Consider the following 23,491-nt stretch of genomic DNA (forward strand, 5'->3'; position numbering starts at 1 on the left):
ATATTTTTCTATGAACGATAAAACACTGAATATTGACAAAATATGAATGTCACACCCCCTTTCGATCGACGTATTTTACAATCAAGTGATACGCAACAAAATTGCAACAAACAGTGAAATATGAACGCGAAGGGTACAAAATAAACCCAACTACAATCTGATATATCTGATACATCACTAAGCTTTAGAACTTTGTTGTGAAAATCTCCTTCCGCGTCTGTGGAAATGCTTCCCGCCCACACTGCTTGGTGCCTCGTCTGAGCCTCTGTGACGTAGATTACCATAGTAACTAATAACTAATTACATGACCATAGTAACTACCGTATTTTTCGGAGTATAAATCGCACCGGAGTATAAGTCGCACCTGCCGAAAATGCATAATAAAGAAGGAAAAAACATATAGAAATCGCACTGGAGCTCGGCCAAACTATGAAAAAAACTGCGATTTATAGTCCGAAAAATACGGTAACTAGATTACCATAGTAACTGGTATATCATCCAAAAATACTTAGTATAGTTCCAGACTTACGGTCATTAGAAAACATCACTGCACATCATAATGGCAGCTAGTTTCCATCTTAAAGATCTAAAAAAGTTATTTGGGAATGTCCGGCGGGCCAGATTGAAAAGATTAACGGGCCTTAATTTGCCCAGGGATTAAGCGGTAGAAAATTGATGGATGGATGGTTTAGAGGTCACGGTTCGGTTAAATTTCGGTACAGTAAGAAAACAACAAAATATTAATTTTTTGGTTATTTATTTACCAAATTTGTAAACAATGGCTTTGTCCTTTTAACATTGGGAACACTATAATAAGTCTGCCCACGTTATTCAACATTAAACTGATACAATGACAAAACTTTTCTTCTACATATAAAAAGTGCAACATTAAACAGTTTCAAGTCAACTCATCATGCTTAATTTATTACAGCATTTGGGAAGCCTGTAGTTGATTTGTATTATGTAAATGTTATATTTTTATCAACATGTGATAGCAGGGACCCTGCCATTCAAAACTAGGCTGCTGCATTACTAATGATTAATGTAACTATAGCTGAAAAAAATGGTACAATAGCAATAGGAGAGACTATTCATCCCTGAACACCACGGAGTTCATGTAGGCTTTATGATGCAGTTACATTGTTATATCAACTATCAGAGTCAGAAACTCTTCATTTAACATAATGTCCTTTTTTGCTGCTTTAACACAGCTCAATCAACACAGAAAAAGGTAAAGTGAAATAACAGACAGACAGGGCTTTGCTGTCCGTAACACACACACACACACACACACACCGCAAAATGAGCTAACGTTACGCTAAAAGCGAATTAGCCTTCACCTCAAGCCAGGACTGCGAGCGAACTGAACTGCCTTTCATATTTCTAGAAGGTCAACAGGCTCATAGTGATGTTACTAGTAGTTGACTGGGAGGTGTTTATTATCATTTGGGGAGAGTCCGCTGCCTGATGCTTACCTGCTAAACGCTAAGCACTGACTACATGCGCTCTGAATACGCACTGCTGATTGGCTGTTACCGCTCTGTTTGTAACCAATCAGATGGTTGTGTGGGTGGGACAATGCTGGGTGCTGTGGAGAGGACTGACAGAGGCAGAAGGAAGCGGAGGCGGCTACTTAATATGTTCGCGTGGAAACTCGTTCGGTACACCTCCGAACCGAACCGAAACCCCGTACCGAAACGGTTCAATACAGATACACGTACCGTTACACCCCTATTGACAACATATGAATGTCACACCCCCTCTTGATCGACATATATTACAATCAAGCGAAACGCAACAAAAATGCAACAAACACAGCGAAATATGAACGCGAAGGGTAAAAAAAACCCCACCTACAATCTGATATATGTGATACATCACTAAGCTTTAGTACTTTGTGGTAAAAATCTCCTTCCGCGTCTGTCCCTGACACCCGCATTTCAGGCTGGCTCTGGACACACTCTGTGGAAACGCTCCTCACCCACACTGCTTGGTGCCTCGTTTGAGCTGCTGTGACTTAGATTACCATAGTAACTAATTAGATTACCATAGTAACTAATTTGATTACCATAGTAACTAATTCGATTACCATAGTAACTCATTAGATGACCATAGTAGCTAGTATATCAAAAGCGCAGATTCCAACCATTGAAATACTTTGTATAGTTGAAGACTTACGATCATTAGAAAACATCACTGCACATCACAATGGCAGCTACAGTTTCCATCTTAAAGATCTAAAAAAATTATTTGGGAATGAAAAGCTTGACGGGCCGCATGTGGCCCCCGGGCCTTAATTTGCCCAGGTCTGCCGTAGAGAGTGAACTCCACATACTAAAGCAATGATTTGATGCTAATAAACTATCAATCAACCTAAATAAAACAAAATATACAATTTTTGGAAATAAGAAAAATAGCATACAGTGTCACATAAGAATTGATGATATGGAGATAGAAAGGGTGTATTCTAGGGCTGGATGATATGGCCTTTTATTAATATCTCGATATTTTTAGGTCATGTTATATATCTCGATATTTTGCCTTAGCCTTGAATGAACACTTGATGCATATATTCACACCAGTATGATGATTCTATGTGTTTACATTAAAACATTCTTGTTCATTCTGCATTAATATATATGCTCATTTTAAACTTTCATGCAGAGAGGGAAAGGTTTTAAGTGTTGTACGAGTATACAAATGTTTTAAATTCGATTTTCCTCTAAGATTATATTTCTCTTCTTTTGTTGAAAATAATTGTTGTACATTCTTGTGTAGCAGGTTATAGTTTGCTTTATACATCATTTTAGCTGTTTGCAAATGCACCAAATCGTTCAATTTCAATGTTTGTGATTTAATAAATAAAAGGGTTTGTATGTTCTCTATATCCAACAGTGTGTATTATTCTAACTGATCTTTTTTGTAACACCGTTAATGAATGAAGTGTACCTTTGTAGTTGTTTCCCCATATTTCTACACAGTAACTCAGATATGGTAACACTAGCGAACAGGAAAGAATATGAAGTGATTTTTGGTCTAGAACATGTGGTGTTACGGCAGTGAGTTTAACAGATGCCAACTAGTCTGGCTGTGCGATAGTATAATGTGTAAACCGGGGCAGGAAACAAGACACCTCTTGCACACATGTACCGCAGACCATCCTTAAGAAGCAGCGTTATGATGACATTTATCGTATAAAGTTGTAACGAGATTGTCATTGCAACCTGCGGGCCCTGTGATAGTTAAATACACTATTATAATTATCATAATCAATCTTGAATCCCACTAGACCTGTGGTTCTCAAACATTTTCCACCAAGTACCACCTCAGAAAACATTTGGCTGTCCAAGTACCACCATAATGACCAGATCTGGGCAAATTAAGGCCCGGGGGCCACATACGTCAAGCTTTTCAATCTGGCTCGCCGGACATTTTTTTTTTAGATCTTTAAGATGGAAACTGTTGCTGCCATTAAGATGTGCAGTGATGTTTGCAAATTACCATAAGTGTTCAACTATGCAATGTATTTCAATGGTTGGAATCTGCGCTTTTGCATGATATTTTAGTGACTTGTGTTGTCCCGATGCCAATATTATTTTGATACTTTTCGGTACTTTTCTATACTTTTCTAAACAAAGGGGACCGGAAAAATTGCATTATTAGCTTTATTTTAACAAAAAATCTTAGGGTGTGGCGGACCGGTACCTTTCAGAGGCGGTTTGGTACCGAATATGATTCATTAGTATCTCAGTACTATACTAATACCCGTATACCGTACAACCCTACTAGTGACTATGGTAATCTACGTCACAGCAGGTCAGACGAGGCACCAAGCAGTGTGGGTGGGGAGCGTTTCCACAGAGTGTTTCCAGAGCGGCCAGTCTGAAATGTAGGTGTCAGGGACAGACGCAGAAGGAGATTTTTACAAGAAAGCTCTAAAGCTTTGTAATATATCAGATATATCAGATTGTATTTTACCCTTCACGTTCATATTTTGCTGTGTTTGTTGCATTTTTGTTGCATTTGGCTTGATTGTAAAATATGTCGATTGAGAGGGGGTGTGACGTTCACATGTTCGCAATATTCAGGGTTTTATCGTTCATAGAAAAATGTAAAATTCCGTTTTTAAGGCTGTCTGTCATAACATTTTTAGCATTCAATCAGACTTTATTTTGAGGTTTTATATTAGTTTTCCTAAGAATAGATATACCGGCCCCCAGACACGTTTTCTTCTCTAAATTTGGCCCCCGAGTCAAAATAATTGCCCAGGCCTGATAATGACCAATATTAAGATAAAAACACAGCAGCACAGTGGGCATAGGTATTCATTAAAACCAAGATAGAGGTTTTATTAAACAAGTATGTTGCATTTTTTTGCCACTATAACATTACACACAATTTTAACAGTAAAATTGTTTGAATATAGGAAAATAAAACACTACTTTATTAAAGTAATACTTTAGATCACCCGCAGTTCAATGTTCATTTTAGAACAGTTAAATAATAGCATGCAGATATAAAAAAGTGCTAAGGGGAACGCTAGTAGTCAAGTGGTGTTGGTGTTGACATGTTTTGGCTCAGATACACACAATAATCTGGTCTAGAATACTATTTTCCTCTTCATTTAATCTTTTGTCTGCACAACCTGGTCCTCCAGGAAAGAGCAACATGTTGTCATGCTGGGTTGATGCCTCCACATCCTGCGTGGGGGGAGAATTGTCAGTTCCCCTCCTTGTTTTCTCTGAAAGGTTGCACAGACACACACTAAAACAAATACAAATGTTTATTACTGTTCGACTATGGTGTTGTTGGGTGGCTTGCACAATTATTTACCTTCATGCCTGTGCGTCTCATTGGATAATTATGGCTCCTTGTTGTTGTTTGGAATGCCAGCTTTACTACAGCAGGCCCAGCTTGTTGTTATGTGAAAATGTGGTGGCTATTTTTAACTCAAGCATCCCGAAAGACAGATATCGTCTCCATGGAAACCACAGAGCGTGGAATTTTGTGTGCAACTGTGCGTGTGTGTGTATTTTTGTGCATCTTTTCTAGATTTACAGAGTGCCCTTTCTTTAGGAGGACTTATGAGAATTGAAAACAAATGTTAACATATGACTTCTTCAAGCTGTGACTGTGTGAGAATGTGTTGCTGGTGGTATGGCAGACCGTCAGTGAACCGTCTGCTCTGCGGTGATAATTCCAAGCCTAATTTGGTCACCAGCCACAGCCTGTCTTCTGCTCAGTGTTAGTGATGTGTGAAGATCTTTGCACTGAGCAGCACAATTAAGATTATTTGGCATTACTCGTACAAGTCCAATACATGTCATTACACTAAATTCACAAGCGAAGAAGACATAGCCAGAGTGACGGAGACTGTTGAGCAGGTTGTTGTTGTTACTCGTTGTTACCCACATTGAATGATAGTTCATTGCTGTGTTAAATCAATCAATCAATCAATCAATGTTTATTTATATAGCCCTAAATCACAAGTGTCTCAAAGGGCTGCACAAGCCACAACGACATCCTCAGTACAGAGCCCACATAAGGGCAAGGAAAAACTCACCCCAGTGGGACGTCGATGTGAATGACTATGAGAAACCTTGGAGAGGACCGCATATGTGGGTAACCCCCCCCCCCCCCCCCCCCCTCTAGGGAGACCGAATGCAATGGATGTTGAGTGGGTCTAACATAATATTGTGAGAGTACAGTCCATAGTGGATCCAGCATAACAGTAAGAGTCCAGTCCACAGTGGGGCCAGCAGGAAACCATCCCGAGCGGAGACGGGTCAGCAGCGCAGAGATGTTCCCAACCGATATACAGGCAAGCGGTCCACCCCGGGTCCCGACCCCGGACAGCCAGCACCCCATCCATGGCCACCGGATCTGTGTGTCTCCCCTTCCACAAGGGATAGGGGGGAGCAGAGGAGAAAAGAAAAGAAACGGCAGATCAACTGGTCTAAAAAGAGGGGGGCTATTCAAAGGCTAGAGTATACAAATGAGTTTTGAGATGGGACTTAAATGTTTCTACTGAGGTAGCATCTCTAACTGTTACCGGGAGGGCATTCCATAGTACTGGAGCCCGAATAGAAAACGCTCTACAGCCCGCAGACTTTTTTTGGGCTCTGGGAATCACTAATAAGCCGGAGTTCTTTGAACGCAGATTTCTTGCCGGGACATATGGTACAATACAATCGGCAAGATAGGCTGGAGCTAGACCGTGTAGTATTTTATACGTAAGTAGTAAAACCTTAAAGTCACATCTTAAGTGCACAGGAAGCCAGTGCAGGTGAGCCAGTATAGGCGTAATATGATCAAACTTTCTTGTTCTTGTCAAAAGTCTAGCAGCCGCATTTTGTACCAATTGTAGTCTTTTAATGCTAGACATAGGGAGACCCGAAAATAATACGTTACAGTAATCGAGACGAGACGTAACGAAGGCATGAATAATGATCTCAGCGTCGCTAGTGGACAAAATGGAACGAATTTTAGCGATATTACGGAGATGAAAGAAGGCCGTTTTAGTAACACTCTTAATGTGTGACTCAAAGGAGAGAGTTGGGTCGAAGATAATACCCAGATTCTTTACTGAGTCGCTTTGTGTAATTGTTTGGTTGTCAAATGTTAAGGTGGTATTATCAAATAAATGTCGGTGTTTAGCAGGACCGATAATCAGCATTTCCGTTTTCTTAGTGTTGAGTTGCAAGAAGTTAGCGGACATCCATTGTTTAATTTCATTAAGACACGCCTCCAGCTGACTGCAATCTGACTCGTGCTGTTTAATTTCATCAAACAGAACAACTCACTATGTTTCCATAAAGTGGTTGACTTTGACTGCAGTTGAAATGTCTGACGATGCCAATATTCCCAAATCTAGACCCATATTGCTGTTATTAGGGATGTCCCGATCCGATATTGATATCGGAAATCAGTCCGATATTAGCCAAAAAAGTGAATATCGGATTTTATCGGACTGAATCTAAAAACTCCGATATAAGTGCTCCGATATAAGCTGTCCATTTACCGCTGCAGCACGTCTATAATAGGTGACTCTGGTTTGATCACACTCCAACACAGTAGGTGGCGGCAATGCCCCTTGATTAACGTTGGTGCCGGCCGCGGAAGAAGAGCGTCTCTGATCCAGCATGCACAGCCCACGTGATCACAACGACAACGCGTGTGCTTGCAGCAAAGTGTAGTGATGTCGGCTGTGTGCAAGTATTTTAACCTAAACTCGGACAAAGACGTTGCCGCTAAATGCAACATTTGTCGGGCGCAAGTGTCCCGTGGAGGGACAGAACCGGGAAGGTTCAATACAAGCAACCTCATCAAACCTCGAACCTCGCTACATTATTCCTAGCCGCCACTACATTGTAGACAAAACTATACCCCAGATGCACGAAGAGGTTAAAAAGTGGACAATATTGTGTTGTTTTTGTTGTTTTTGTCCCTGCCCACAGTTGTTTCCAACATATGCTGACAGTAAAACAAATAACTGAAGTGAACTTGAATTGTTTGCACTTTAAAACGTTTTTTTTTAATTTTTTTTATTGGATTTATTTAGGTTATTTTTCAGGGTCTTCTAATTTATTTTTAGTTTATTCTATTCAATTGTATAATTATGTTGGTATTAGTGGTTATTTTGCACTTTAAATATAAGATTTTGTTTTTATTGGATTTGTTGAGGTAATACTCTTATGTTGAAGGTTAACATTTATGTAACCAATTGGTTAATAATAAATGGGTCAGTTTTTCTTATACCTACTCTTGCTGACTATTGTTTTCTGTTTTAACACTACAACATCAGTAACAGTAACATCACTTTATCAAGCCTTTTCTAACATTCCACACAACAAAATAAGGAATAAATATATGTATGATTCGTGCCTATATCGTATCCTATTGATATCGGTATCGGCCAATACTCAAGGCTACAATATCGGGATCGTATCGGAAGTGAAAAAGTTGTATCGGGACATCCCTAGCTGTTATGATGTTGGAATTGTCATGGTATCATCTTCTGTGAAAGGACTGCAGTCTACCTTGTCGGTATGCACATGTGTCATGTGAGCAAGTTTTAATGTTGTAAATGTGATGTTTTATGTGTTGTTTACTGCTTTTAATGTAACCTTGCTGCTGCCCTCTTGGCCAGGTCTCCCTTGGAAAAGAGATCTTTGATCTCAATGGGATTTTACCTGGTTAAATAAAGGCTAATAATAAAATAAATAAAAGTATCATTATTAGTGTGGTATTGTTGAATGTGCTCATGAAGTACTTATATACACCATCCATCCATCTATCCATGTTCTACCGCTTGTCCCTGTCTGGGTTGCGCAGGGTATTTTCCGGACTATAATGCGCATTTAAAATCCTTTTTTTTTTCTCAAAACTCGACAGTGCGCCTTATAACCGGGTGCACCGAATGTACGTAATAATTCTGGTTTTGCTTACCGACCTCGAAGCTATTTTATTTGGTACATGGTGAAATGATAAGTGTGACCAGTAGATGGCAGTCAAACATAAGAGATACGTGTAGACTGCAATATGATGGCAGTCACACACAAGCGATACGTGTAGACTGCAATATGACTCAAGTAAACAACACCAACATTTTATATGTTCCATTGAAAATATAGAACACTACAAACGGCACTCAAAAATCAATCAAAATGTTTTAGTACGACTTTGGTAAGCTATGAAGCCGCACCGCTTGTTGCATTGTACTGTGCTTCAACATAGGAGTATTATTATGGTGTGTGTATAAGGTAAGACATATTATTTGGCGTTTGGTTTCGCAATATTATGCAAAAGCAACTTTTCTTTCCTTCTGTTACCTGCTGATCTGTATTTGGGATCTGCATATGTCCTGAGAAAATGCGCCATCCACCTTTTGTAGTTTGTGCCGACGCCGTAGTCGATAAGCTTCTTCTTTTTCTTTATCTTTTTGTTATGGGACATTCATCTTCTGCTGTTGCCATTTCTAATATAAAGTAGTGTAAAAGTTCTTACTAATATCTGTCAGTAAACTCGCCATGAAAGCGCTAAAACATACTGGTATAGTGAGTTTAATTATTCACCCAAAGAACTTTAGTTATTAGAGAGTTCCGGTCGGACGGTTTTTCACGGGACACATTTCCCGTGAAAACAAGAACACACTTCCGGCCTTCACAATAAAATTGCTGTGTTGCATCCTGTCTGACTGCGCTAACAAAGTAAGGGTTTCAGTAAAATTGCTGACATATTTCCTGTTATTGATTTGCACTTGATGAAACAATACCGTAATGCAATTTGCAGTTATGGAATGTTGAACTTAGAACCTGTTCATGGTGAGGAGAAACAAATAAAGTCAATGTATGTTTTGTAACAGAGTTGAGACATTTTCATTATGTAAGTGAAGATTTCATCGAATCAAATTGTGATTAATCAATTTGTAACCTTATGAATTTGAATTAAATCAATTCAGGAAATTGGCCATGATATGAAATGTTATTTTTTTCTGTGTTTGTTTGCTTTTTAGGGATCAGATAATGAGCTGAAGTCAGAGAAAGATGACGGGGGAGACAGCCACCCCAAAGGGGAATCAGGAGTCCCGGAGGTGCCAATCCCACCTGATGACACCCCGGAGGTGTTAAACAAAGCCTTGTCTGGACTTTCCTCAAGGTGCATGATGCAGTTTATTCAAAACTCTGCATGAAATATGACTATTCAAATTCCACATTTTAGCACTGATTTAAATGTTTTTCCTCTGTGATGCTAAAAGCTACATCACCTTTAGATTTTTGGTATTCCTACAATTGTGAACGTGTCTCATTGGCATCATTAAAAAAATAACCTGAGTTTTTCTTCACAGTTTGGTGGAATCCATACTTCACTAATAAGCTTGAATTGTCTTTTAAAACATGCATTGTGTGTGTGTACGCGTGTGTTTGCTTTTCTTTCAGATGGAAGAACTGGTGGGTTCGAGGGATTCTCACTCTGGCAATGATTTCTTTCTTCTTCTTTATAATTTACCTGGGCCCCATGGTGCTTATGATGATTGTGAGTATGACCAACACCAAGCAGCATGGCAACAACATCATGGTCAATACATACACACTGCATACTGAATACTGGTGGTGGTCAAGCTACTTCTGTTTTCAACGGGTACTAGGCGCCATTTAGTCTATTTTTTTTATATGCCCTAGGCTTGTGTTGTTTTCGGCGGTACGAACCGATTAAATCGCGAAAAGGACAAATGTTTCTTCAGGGTTCCTCGAGAGATTATCAAAAAGGCAGAAAAGTGAAAGATTTCAATCAATCAAGATTTTTTTCATATTTGTGGAAACGACGACGAGGAAAGCATGCGGCTCACACTCCAGTCCAATGGAGTAGAGTCGAAAGTTGCATGAGTTTGCAGTGATTGCTTCTTTAAAGATTTGTTTGATATACTTGTAACGGTTATTATTTCCCATTCATGTATTATCTTGATATTATTTGTATTTCTTAAACATGTGTGCTACGAGTGTTTTGAAAAGCACCAACTCGGCGTGTCTAAATAACAGAAAGCAAATGTGAGCAAAACCTAAAAGCTTTTACCAAAGGCAACGATCATAAATGAAGCTTTCAGCACATACACAATGATGACATCTATAGTTAAATTTTGATAAAGACAGGGAAAAACACGCTACTGGTAAACGGCGCGTGCAACAAACATAGCAGCTTTGGATGCAAAGTAAAATCATGAAACGCAACCTTATCCGAGCAAAAACGTCTTGATACCAATTTTCTTGACCCAGCCACACACAAAGAAGTTGTAGACCTCCATGCTTTTCCAAGTTTCCATCTGTTTTGTCGTGTAGAATGGCCTCCGAAACACAATAGTTTGATACGTCGCGTGACCGACGTAATCCTTGATATCACTCAACAAATCTTTTTTTGATCAAGTATAGGGATCTATTTCATTTCATAGTTTGATTTATAATATTGTATAATGTAAGGCACATTTTTTTAAAAATTGATACATGTATTTGTTGTATACAAAATACACATTTTATATTTGTACTATAATAGAAGCCATTCTGTGTTTTATCACTTAGTTATTTCTCCTAATGTTCCATAAGACTTATGCCTGGTATTGACTGAATAAAGAAAATTTTAAATAAACTGAATTGAATTCTGTGGGTAGGCTACTACGGAGTACAGATTCAGGTCAAATCAAATGGTACTAGTTTTTAGTACCTGGGTTGCACATGACGTCACGTTGAGTTGCAGATTCAGCACTGGCACAAGCACTTGATGGACTGCCTCTAGGCAATTTTGCAATTATCCATGCAAGCATGCCTAAAAGAAAGTGCTCGAAAGCAAGGCTTTACTTTGGATATGCCATACACATTGTAATGGTTAGCATTAATGATTTTACAACACAACACCTCCAAATTGGCAACCAGAACTACAACTAAGATGTACGTTACAATAAAACAGCTGGTGTGTAATCAGTAGGAATGGGTACCGTTCACATTTAAACCGATAAGGTACGAATTCCCAGGACCTGATAATCGATACCGGTGCTCAGCTGTACCAATTTCTGGTACTTCTTTGCGTGTTAATAAATATTGTTTTTGATAATAAAATAAAAAAATTTATTGCAACATTTAAAAATGAGCTATTTATAAAACTTCTGTCTAGCACAAGTTGTTTGATTGTAACGTGCATCTTAGTTGTAGTTTTCAATACCAAATTTGAAGGTGTTGAAATCGCCATGTAAAATCGCTAATGCTAATCAGTAGCATAGCAAAGCCAAGCAAGCACTTATGTTGGAGCATTTTTTTGCAACCCAGATATTGTAAAATGGCAATGTTTGATTTTACGTGGCTCTGTGTCCCATAGGACCGGCGGGATTCGGTCAGTACCAAAAAAATACCGGATTCGGTACCCATCCCTAGCAATACTTAATGCATATACACTTTGTAGGGCTCAACAAAAGACAAGACTGACACATGATTCACCTTAATGGCAAAGACTAGTTTTTGATGACAAACTGAAATGACTGCCCACTGATAAATGAGACTCAGAAGTGTAAGAAAATGAAAATGTAAAAACTGGACAGCACAGTTACCATTATCAGCTCAGTGTTAAATGGTACATAAACATGATTTTTTATTAATGAACAAGTTAAAATGTGTTACCCCATGAACACACACAAAATGACCAATTACCAAAAATTGGTTACGTTGAGTACCAATACCGATTCCCAGGTATTGGTAATTGGTACAATATCGGTCCAAATGTGAACAGTACCCATCAGTACTCACTTTGTTTTGTAATGTAGTGCTTCTTTGTGCAGGTCATGTGTGTTCAGATCAAGTGCTTCCAAGAAATCATCACCATTGGTTACAGTGTTTACCATTCGTACCATCTGCCATGGTTCAGGACATTGAGTTGGTGAGAAGTTTGAGAACTTACACATTTATGTAATCAATTTGAGACCCTTTTTTTTTTTTTAACTGCATGTCTCATGTGTTAATTTGTTGCAGATTTCATGAGGTTTGGTGTCTTTATTGTTAAAAAAAATAGTGTCGGTGTAGACTAGATTATTAAGTCAATCAACAATAAAAAAAAAAACATAAATTAGATGCATTGTAATCTTACACTAAAGTAGTTTGAATTTGTAGTCCCTTTGTTTCTCCACTGTGTAATAGACATTCACCCTTCCTTTTCATGCCGTAAAACATGGAAACTACTTGATGACGACATAAACTTAAACATTTTATAACGTGTCTTTTATCATTAACCTAATGGGAATGAGTCCATAGCAAATATTGAATGGAAAAATATGTGAAACCTAACTTCATTAAATATTGTTGTCTTCAATCCCTGCTTAAATTCAACATTTCTGCTGTACTGTACCCAAAAATGTTTATTGCGGTCATAAAGCTTGTGCAGGTCAGTTTGTCAATACTGTTTGCGTACAGGTACTTCCTGCTTTGTGTCAATTACTTCTTCTATGGTGAGACGGTCACGGATTACTTCTTCACGCTGGTGCAGAGGGAAGAGCCGCTTCGCATCCTAAGCAAATACCACCGCTTTATCTCCTTTGCGCTCTACCTCACAGGTGACTCCCACAGTATGCCTTTCCTCATATGCTAAGACTAAGCATAACTAATCATTTCCAAAATCATATTAGTGGACTTAAAATACTACCGTACTATTTGTCTATCCATGCAGACTAGATATTATAATTTTTGTGGTTTTGAGAGTTTTGTATTATTTTCCTCATTAAAATGTGGCAACTCAGTCGGTTGCTGTACTTTGTATTCGAGTGGCTCAATCCAAAAGGCATAATTTGAATGTGCCATGTATGGACTATTATTTCAAAGCATGTTTAAAAAAGAAGAGTACAGTTTAACATAAACTGCAACGTCTTGCTTTCCTTCATCTCTTTATCCAAAGAGATTTTACGTATTAAGAAGGGGCCCGATAAGTGAGCCAATTTTTAATGAGAGTGGCTAGAAACTTTGTATTAGTAATTTATTACTGATCTACAAGGACACCTTTTCCTCAGTCCTTATCAAACTATAAATAGAATGTATCCAGCAACCTTGAGTCACTTCCTCCATATTAACACTTGCTTTCTGCTAAAATAGGTTAAACTAAAATCAGTCATTTTGAACAAAGTTGACCTAGATTCTGACTTAATTAATTTGTGTCTAATATGCATTGCATTGACAAGTGTGTGCCTACTTCAGGTTTCTGCATGTTTGTGCTGAGCTTGGTGAAGAAGCACTACCGCCTTCAGTTCTACATGGTGAGTCGCCCTTTGCCTTCGCCCTTAGGGGCATTGGGTTATTGATGAGGCCTGTGGGAGGGCATCTATAGTTGTTAGGACCGTGGGCAGGTTGTCCTACAAATCACTGGCAAGCTTGGCTAAATCCCAACTGTCCCTCTTACAACTTCTACTTTGTCTTGCCACTTAAAACTGGGGGGTAAAATGAAGTGGTAAAAAATATATCCTGATGAAATGAGAAGTAACTCGTTTCCTGCTTCTTCATCCCCTCGAGCTGCTATGACATAGGCAGTAAACATACAATACTATGATGTAATCTTTTCTAATAACTGTGATGTAATGTAGCGCAAGTTTATAAAAAGCAAATATCACAGTTTTCAGAAGCTACAATGTGTAAATGAATTGTTAGTTGGTCGTAATGATGAGTGATTTTAAAATAAGTACAATAACACTAAACATGGCTAATGTACATTTTGACATTAGGCCAGCTGTCTAATCAGTAATGAAATGTAGTAAATTGTAGTGAGCGATTTTAAAATAAAAACATTCATAACATGGCAATATTTTACACGGCGTCTCAGTTATTAATTACGATGAAAATCGTTAATGTGCTTTCTGCTCAGCATGCTTCCCCTAATCCTTGGTTTCAAGTGTGGTCTGTACATAGCACACTTCATTTTGAGGGCTATACACCCCTTGTCACGTCATCCTACCTTTATCAAGCAGTCAAATAACATTTTATTTATATACTCCTGAATCTTGAGTGCCTGAAAGTGCTTCACAAACTCACAACTAGAGATGTCCGATAATATCGGCAGTCCGATATTATCGGCCGATAAATTCTTTAAAATGTAATATTGGAAATTATCCGTATCGGTTTCAAAAAGTAAAATGTATGACTTTTTAAAACGCCGCTGTACGGAGTTGTACACGGACATTGGGAGAAGTACAGAGCAGTTGTGTCTCCCAGTCATACTTGCCAACCCTCCTGATTTTACCGGGAGACTCCCGAAATTCAGTGCCCCTCCCGAAAATCTCCCGGGGCAACCATTCTCCCGAATTTCTCCCGATTTCCACCCAGACAACAATATTGCGTGCCGGCCCAATCACATAATATCTACGGCTTTTCACACACACAAGTGAATGCAAGGCATACTTGGTCAACAGCCATACAGGTCACACTGAGGGTGGCCGTATAAACAACTTTAACACTGTTACAAATATGCGCCACACTGTGAACCCACACCAAACAAGAATGACAAACACATTTCGGGAGAACATCCGCACCGTAACACAACACAAACACAACAGAACAAATACCCAGAACCCCTTGCAGCACTAACTCTTCCGGGACGCTACAATATACACCCCTGCTACCCCTTACCCCCCACACCCCACCTCAATCCCGCCCACCTTAACCTCCTCATGCTCTCTCAGGGAGAGCATGTCCCAAATTCCAAGCTGCTGTTTTGAGGCATGTTAAAAAAAATAATGCACTTTGCGACTTCAATAATAAATATGGCAGTGCCATGTTGGCATTTTTTCCATAACTTGAATTGATTTGTTTTGGAAAACCTTGTTACATTGTTTAATGCATCCAGCGGGGCGTCACAACAAAATTAGGCATAATAATGTGTTAATTCCACGACTGTATATATCGGTATCGGTTGATATCGGAATCGGTAATTAAGAGTTGGACAATATCAGTATATCGGATATCGGCAAAAAAGACATTATCGGACATCTCTACTCACAACAACATCCCACTGCTCCTCCAGAATTTGAGGTTCGACTATTTGGCGGAGCCTTCTCTCTAGTACAGCTGAATAGACCTTACCAAGAAGTCCGACAGTCAGTAAGCCATACTTGCCAACCCTCCCGGATTTTCCGGGAGACTCCCGAAATTCAGCGCCTCTCCCGAAAACTTCCCGGGACAAATTTTCTCCCGAAAATCTCCCGAAATTCAGGCGGACTCAGGTCCATGCGAACCTGAGTCCGCTAACCCACATTATAAACAGCGTACCTGCCCAATCACGTTATAACTGTAGAAGGATGGATGGCGAGTTCTTGGTTTCTTATGTGGGTTTATTGTTAGGCAGTTTCATTAACGTCCTCCCAGCGCGGTAACAACACACAACAACAGCAGTCACGTTTTTGTCTACCATAAAGCAGTTCGTCTGCCGTAAACAGCAATGTTGTGACACTCTTAAACAGGACAATACTGCCATCTAGTGCATTTGATGAAAGCACTTTTGTGCGTGCCACACAGCAATGCATCATCAGAGAGGGTGTTCAGCATGGTTTGAAAAATAGTGACAGAGAATAGAACAAGGATGGACAATTCAACCCATAACTCAACAATGAGTAGATGAGTGTTATGTGTGTGTATATGTGTAAATAAATGAACACTGAAATTCAAGTATTTATTTTTTATATATATATATAAAAATATATATAATAAAATATATATTTATAGCTAGAATTCACTGAAAGTCAAGTATTTCTTATATATATATATATATATATATATGTATTTGAAATACTTGACTTAGTATTTCGTCAAGTATTTCTTATATATATATATATATATATATATATATATGTCTTAATAAGGTTATCCAAAAAATAGTGCTCGATACCGTAGTAGAGCGCAATATATGTATGTGTGGGGGAAAAAAAAAAAAAAGAAAAAAGTAGTCTTGTGATTTTTTTTCCCACACATACATACATATGTATATATATATATATATATATATATATATATATATATATATATACAGTATATGAAATACTTGACTTGGTGAATTCTAGCTGTAAATATACTCCTCCCCTCTTAACCACGCCCCCAACCACGCCCCCCACCTCCCGAAATCGGAGGTCTCAAGGTTGGCAAGTATGCAGTAAGCCATCCCAAATAAATGAATTTTTATATATGAAAAACACCCAATGTTGTCCTTGGAAATATTGTTGTGCACTGTCTGTATCCATAGTTAGACACCTTTTGGGAGTGTGTTTAATTTAAACTTGTCTTGCCAAACCTTTTGAATTGTATTTCTGTTTTCTTCAGTTTGGCTGGACCCACGTGACTCTGCTGATTGTTGTAACACAATCCCACCTCATTATTCACAACTTGTTTGAAGGGATGATCTGGTATGTAAACAGTCTTCTTGCATTACACAAATAAACTCGCAGCAAAATGTAATACTGTCCGTAACCAACCAAGTTCTTCATCTCTTAACATTTCTTTGGTTTATGCTTGTATGCCAATAGGTTTATTGTGCCAATTTCCTGCGTGATCTGTAATGACATCATGGCCTACATGTTTGGTTTCTTCTTCGGCCGCACCCCTCTCATTAAGGTTTGTTTGCATCAGTGGCTCAAGATTAAAATACAAACCACCATTAGGGGAATCCCTCATTTCATACATCTAAATGTAACAAGTCTATTCAAAAGCTGTTATACACGCTGTGTCCTCTGCAGCTGTCGCCTAAGAAGACGTGGGAGGGATTCATCGGTGGCTTGTTCGCCACCATTGTGTTTGGCATCTTGGTAAGGTGTTTGTTTTTTTTCATCACATATTTTTAGACAGCCAGTCATTCTTATCATATTGATACTTTTGAAAAATGTAACTTGGCATTTTAAATAACTGGCCCACTGAAAGGGGCCCTATTATGCAAAACCATCTTTTCCTATTGGTACCTGCTGTTGTGTATTTGGCATCAGTGTAAGTCCTAAAAATTGAAATCAAACATTGGAAGCATTGGGGAGATATTTATAAAACAATGCCTTCCTTCATACTTCCTCCTAACAAATCGTTTGGAATTTACCCAATCTGTAACGATTGGAAAAAATGCCACCGGATAATCCATACATGGTATAAATGTACTCGTGTAAGTGCCATTGTAGCTGTAGTCAATAAGCTAATTTTTTCCTCTATCCTCTTGTTGTGGGGCAGACCGGGTTGTGCATGGGCTTGCATCCTCCATTGTTGCCATTTCTAATACAAAGGAGCATATAGTTTGAATTTATATCTGTCAGTAGACTCTCTATGGAAAAGCTAAAAACTACAATGAAGTTGTAAATAAGACTGCCCACAAAACAGAACATCTTGAAGAGACAGTCAGAAAGCAGCTTGAAAACGGTCTGTAAAACATAAATCTATGCAAAAATCTGACCAAAGAATCACCATTACTTGTTATGTAGACCTCAAGGAAGTGTTTTAAATGTAGAAAAAAAAATCATAATACGACCCCTTTAAATTTCATTCTTTTCATTTCATTTATTTATTTATTAGGACAATATATATTATGCATAAAAACATAGATGCTTGTACCAGACTGTAGTTTAGTAGCTAATTTCCATCTGTAGTCCTAAGTGGGAGGCACAAAGTGCATGTTAAAACACTATTCAAATGTCCATCCAAATATCATACACACATACAGCATACATAATGATATTATCTAAAAAAAAAATACATTACAATAGGTGCAGCCTTCATTGTGCATACAGTACACTGCAAAAAGTCAGTGTTCAAAAACAAGAATTTTTTTTTTACAAAAATTAGGGATATTTTATTTGAACTAAGCAAAATGATCTGCCAATACTGAACTGAACTGAATTATATTTATATAGCGCTTTTCTCAAGTGACTCAAAGCGCTTTACATTGTGAAAACCCAATATCTAATTTACATTTTTAAACCAGTGTGGGTGGCACTGGGAGCAGGTGGGTAAAGTGTCTTGCCCAAGGACACAACGGCAGTGACTAGGATGGCGGAAGTGGGGATCGAACCTGCAACCCTCAAGTTGCTGGCACGGCCGCTCTACCAACCGAGCTATACCACCCCAATAGAACAAGAAAATTTGGCTTGTCAAGACTTTCCAAAACAAGTAAAATTAGCTAACCTCAATAAACCCCAAAATACCTTAAAATAAGTATATTCTCACTAATAACAAGTGCACTTTTCTTGGTAGAAAAAAAAACACAAAACTTTTTTCTCAATATGTTGAAAAATATTCTTAAATTAAGTAAATGCTAGTGCCATTATCTTGACATAATGATATGCGCTCAGCATCATGATTTTTTTCATGCTTGAAGTAAGAAATTATTACTTTAAAAAAGTAGTTTTATACTTGTGAGTGTTAATGACACAGCCTCGCATCAGTTGATATTCTAGTTTCAAGCATGTTTTACTCAATATAGGTCATAAAATCTCAGCAACAAGCTGTAATATCTTACTGATATCATTTAGGACCAAAACCCTTAAAACAAGTAAAAGACTAACAAAAAGGATAATTATCTTACCAGACAGAAAATAAGCAAATATTAACCTTATTTGAGATATTTAATCTTACTTAGATTTCAGTTTTTGCAGTGTACAAGTCAATCACATTAAAAATCCCAATAACTCACAAGTGCGTACATCCCTGGTTGTCTAAAAGCCATGTTTTTGCTTCTCTTGTGAAGGAAGTGAGTGAATTCAAGCTCAGCAGCTCAGACTGGAGCTTGTTCCACTGTTTCACAGCCTTTGCCGTGAAAGCAGATTGGGCAAAGTCTGTCCTACATTTTGGGATACTACACTGCCCTCTAGAAGTTCCTGGTTTTACTTGTGGTCTGGTCTGTGGTCTGAGGTCCGATGGACAACATCTTACAGACTTACAACATTCATCTATTGATACAACTTGGTTCAGTTGTGCTACTTTTTCGTTTTGCAAGTCGTGGGGTTACCAAAATAATAAAATCCATATTGTGTCAAGTTTTTAAAGATAATAGAAACCAATACAACAACAAGAATGACATTGGGTACAACACAACATATTATTTTCCTTAAACAATGCTTGATTTATTACTTAAATCAAGCCTCTAAACTGTCTGACTTGGATTCAGCATTGCCCCTTTTTTGTCATCAGTTTCCCAACTATAATCTTTTTCTCTTTCCTCACAGCTCTCCTATGTGATGGCAGGCTACCGCTACTTTGTATGCCCAGTGGAGTTCAACAACGATTCCAACAGTTTCCAGGTAGACTGCGAGCCCTCTGAGCTTTTCCAGCTTCAGGATTACGTACTTCCCAGCGTCCTTGAGTCTTTCACTGGATGGGTGAGTTCAAGACATTTACAATACCAAAAAAATATATAGTTTAAATTCACTACACACACTAAAAATAATAACGATTGCCTTTTAAAGGGGAACTGCACTTTTATTGGAATTGTGCCTATAATTTACAATCCTTATTAGAGACAAGTTTGTCTTTTTTTTTTTTAATGTATTCTAACTAAGGTTGCAACTTTAAAAGAAAGGAAAGACAAAGTGCTAAAAAATAAAACAATACATTTTTATGTGTTTAAAAAAAATGTTAAAGTCATCATCATCATCGGCGGTCACTCGAAGCGAGTATGACGATCCTCCTGGTAGGGGGGTATCCCTCTATGGAGGATGCCTGTGCATGACTTTGTTTAACGTGGGGAGACTGGTGCACAGAGATGCGCGGATAGGCAATTATTTCATCCGCAACCGCATCACAAAAGTCGTCAACCATCCGCCATCCACCCGAACTAACTTTTTTTTCTTTTTTTTCTTTTTTTTTTTTGTGTGTCCTGTCCAGCTTCTCAGGCAAATCATATAGTTGATGTAGATGCCCATGTCGGCTGTTCAGATTTACTTTACAAAAGAGAAGTGTAGGATACTTCTCTTGTTGCCTTATTTGTATTTGACTTTATTAAATGTATTTATATTATCATTTAGTGCAGCCGGGCCGGAGCAGGAGGGGATAGAAAGAGAAAAAAAAAGAAGACAGAGGGGGAAATTGTGGGGACAAGAGGAGGATTAGACAGAGAGACAAAAACAACAACAGCAAACAACAACAACAACAATAGAGCAACATCAGCAAATATGACATGTACAAATATGATGGTAAAAGTAATAGCAAATAAGCAGTTAGCGAAAAATAAAAAAGAATACAGAAATGACAATGAGCATTATTACACTACAAATGGATCAATACAAATACCAATAGAAATAGCGCTATTGATAATGAACAATACCAATAATTTACCTTTATTATCAACAATACAGTTGTTTAAATGCAACAATACATATACATAATGATAACTTGAGATACGAAAGAATGCAGAAAAATGGAGGGGGAGAAAGAGAAAAAAAAAAAAGAAAGAAAAAAAAAGAAAGGAGACTGATCCAATGCAGCAGAGACATTCAATGTGTGCCACGCTGTCACGGCCCAGACGCACACCAGTGCGCAATCATCTGGGAGCCGCGCTGAGCGCACCTCCAAGCGCACTCGCGCCACTCAAACTGCTGCAGGCAGCTGCGTTCTATCTTGTTTTAACATCCTGTGGCACTCTTCTGGGATCACGGCGGATGAAACTGCTCATGCTCAGGGTGTTTGTGGAGGTTCGGGGTTTTGCACAAATGTGATGCACCATGTTAGATGTCCCGGTTTTGTGACTGTCGTAGACATAAACAGCGTCGCAGCTCTTGCAAATCACGTAGCCAGCATTACTATCATCCTGATTTACAACCTCATAAAAACGAGTCCACGCTGAACTTTTCTGGCCTTTCTTTCTTCTGGTCTTCTGGTCTTTAGTATTCCCTTTTTTACCACGTTTGCTGCCGTTTTTTTTCTTCTTCTGTTGTGGCGTGCTGCAGGTGCCTGCTCGTTTTTTGTATGTGGGTAACAACATTTAACTATGTATATATATTTCCGAATTGGTTTAACTGCCACCCGCCTGAATCTATTTAAAATCTAATTTTTTTTAAAATTTCAACCGCCTGACCCGACCCGTGGATAAAATCTAATTTTTTTTTATTTCAACCGCCCGACCCGCGGATAATCCGCGGACTCCGCGGTTGTGTCCGCAAACCGCGCATCTCTATGGTGCACAGACAGTCACCACACGATCCTTGACAGATCCTGGTCATGGTCCATTGGCATGGAGTCCAAGACGACTGGGGACCCTTTTCTGCTGCAGCCTTCATCCGCCATCCCAGCCGTTGTGACGCTCCATAGGGTTAGCAATCATCCTCCACAGTTGAGGTCTTGGGTTGTTATTTCCCCATAATTGGGCCCACGTGGATGTGGGGGTGCCTTCTTCCGCCATCGCAGCCGTTGTGGTAGTTCTTACATCTACCGTCTTCCGCCTGCTCCACCGTTGAGGTCTTCACCGTATCCATGGCTAGGGAGGCAGTCAGGTACTAGGCCTTTGCCAAGGGCCACCTGGGGTAGTAGTAGTAAAGGGGTTAACCTCCTAGTGCCCCAAGACCCCATAGAGGAGCCTCCACTGCCGGACGCACTTTAACGTCATGCCCAGGACACAGTTAAACACAGTTAAAATAGCAACAATGAAAACAAACAATAAAACGCAAAATCTAACTTCCTCAAAAAGAAAAGCATTTTGTGATGTTTAAAAAGCTGCACACTGGTATATTGACTATCGATTAACTCTTGGCAGTTTTAGCACTCTAATAGGCTCAATTTGTAGAATTCAATCCTTGATTAATAATTAAAATGTTGGCTATTTAATAGATTGTAAGTTTAATCTTATGATACCTCTTCATTGGTGCCTGTTTCTCTCTGTGTGTGTGTGTGTGTGTGTGTGTGTGTGTGTGTGTGTGTGTGTGTGTGTGTGTGTGTGTGTGTGTGTGTGTGTGTGTGTGTGTGTGTGTGTGTGTGTGTGTGTGTGTGTGTGTGTGTGTGTGTGTGTGTGTGTGTGTGTGTGTGTGTGTGTGTGTTCACGCGCGCAGACGCGGTTCACATTTGTAAAAGTTCCTCTTTTTTTCAGCTTTGCAAATTCACAATTGATGTAGAGAAAGTTTAGCTGGGTGACTTTGGCTAAAGTGAAAGCTAATACTTAATACTTTTACCGAAGTTGAGACCGCATCCTCCCTCCAGGCTTCCGACATCATGTCTCCGCTTTAAATGCTCGCGTATCAGAGATGCACTGTCATAAAAACAAGGTCTGCTTTGCAAAATGAGCAAGGTATTCATGTTTGTAACAGGAATAAGAGGAAATATCCTTAAACTTGACATGTAAGCACTGGAGTGTGGTAACAAAACTCCATTTACATTTAGTGACCTAAATATTAACAACCAAGTATTTGTGATATTGTTATAATAAGTGCTAACGCAAATTGATCAGAGAGAGGCAACTTCCTTATGCTGCTGTATTGACACCATCAACTGGTGAGATGCTTTCTCTTAGCTTGTGAAAGTTAATACTAGATTGTAAATAATGTCTCTCACCTTGATAGTAAAATAATGTGGATATAAACTGAGAAGTTGTTGGATTTTGACTGCCAACTTAGACCCAGGGAGATGGCAAAAAAGACACGCAAAAGACGCTGGTTTGCACCCAGCTTTTTTTCTTTTAACGTCTGTGTGACAGACTCAAGCCGTCGTGCAGGTTCTCTGGACCACCAAGGAAGGACATTGTTTCGAGCATGGTTGACTTTCTTTAATTTTTTCAAATAAAACCTCAGTCTCCGGTCGCTTTCGCTGTGCATCCGCTGCTCGCTCTCCCGGTCGCTTTTCAGCCGGCCACGTCGTCTGCGTCTGCCTCTTGCTCTCGCTCTATTCCGCGCTGCATGCGTTACTGGCGCTCCAACCCCTTCTGCCACGTTTCCCTTCACTTTTACGGCTGTTCCCCTTTTACCCAGTTCAAGGAGATTACTTGATTGTGCTCAGCTGCCCGATCCATGCACCTGCAGTCCATTTGGACG

General features: G+C 39.0%; 1 protein-coding gene across 1 annotated transcript in view; it reads left to right on the forward strand.

Moving 5' to 3' along the window:
- LOC133623029 (phosphatidate cytidylyltransferase 2-like) overlaps positions 1–23,491 on the forward strand; it is a 33,339-nt gene that overhangs the window by 1,890 nt on the left and 7,958 nt on the right. The window contains exons 2-10 of the mRNA XM_061985942.2: positions 9,515–9,657; positions 9,939–10,035; positions 12,320–12,417; positions 12,948–13,087; positions 13,722–13,780; positions 16,827–16,909; positions 17,030–17,117; positions 17,240–17,308; positions 19,703–19,855. Of these exons, the coding sequence (XP_061841926.2) occupies positions 9,515–9,657; positions 9,939–10,035; positions 12,320–12,417; positions 12,948–13,087; positions 13,722–13,780; positions 16,827–16,909; positions 17,030–17,117; positions 17,240–17,308; positions 19,703–19,855 (930 nt within the window). The remainder of the gene's footprint in view (positions 1–9,514; positions 9,658–9,938; positions 10,036–12,319; positions 12,418–12,947; positions 13,088–13,721; positions 13,781–16,826; positions 16,910–17,029; positions 17,118–17,239; positions 17,309–19,702; positions 19,856–23,491) is intronic.

Source organism: Nerophis lumbriciformis, linkage group LG12, assembly GCF_033978685.3.
Source record: "Nerophis lumbriciformis linkage group LG12, RoL_Nlum_v2.1, whole genome shotgun sequence".
NCBI lineage: Eukaryota > Metazoa > Chordata > Actinopteri > Syngnathiformes > Syngnathidae > Nerophis > Nerophis lumbriciformis.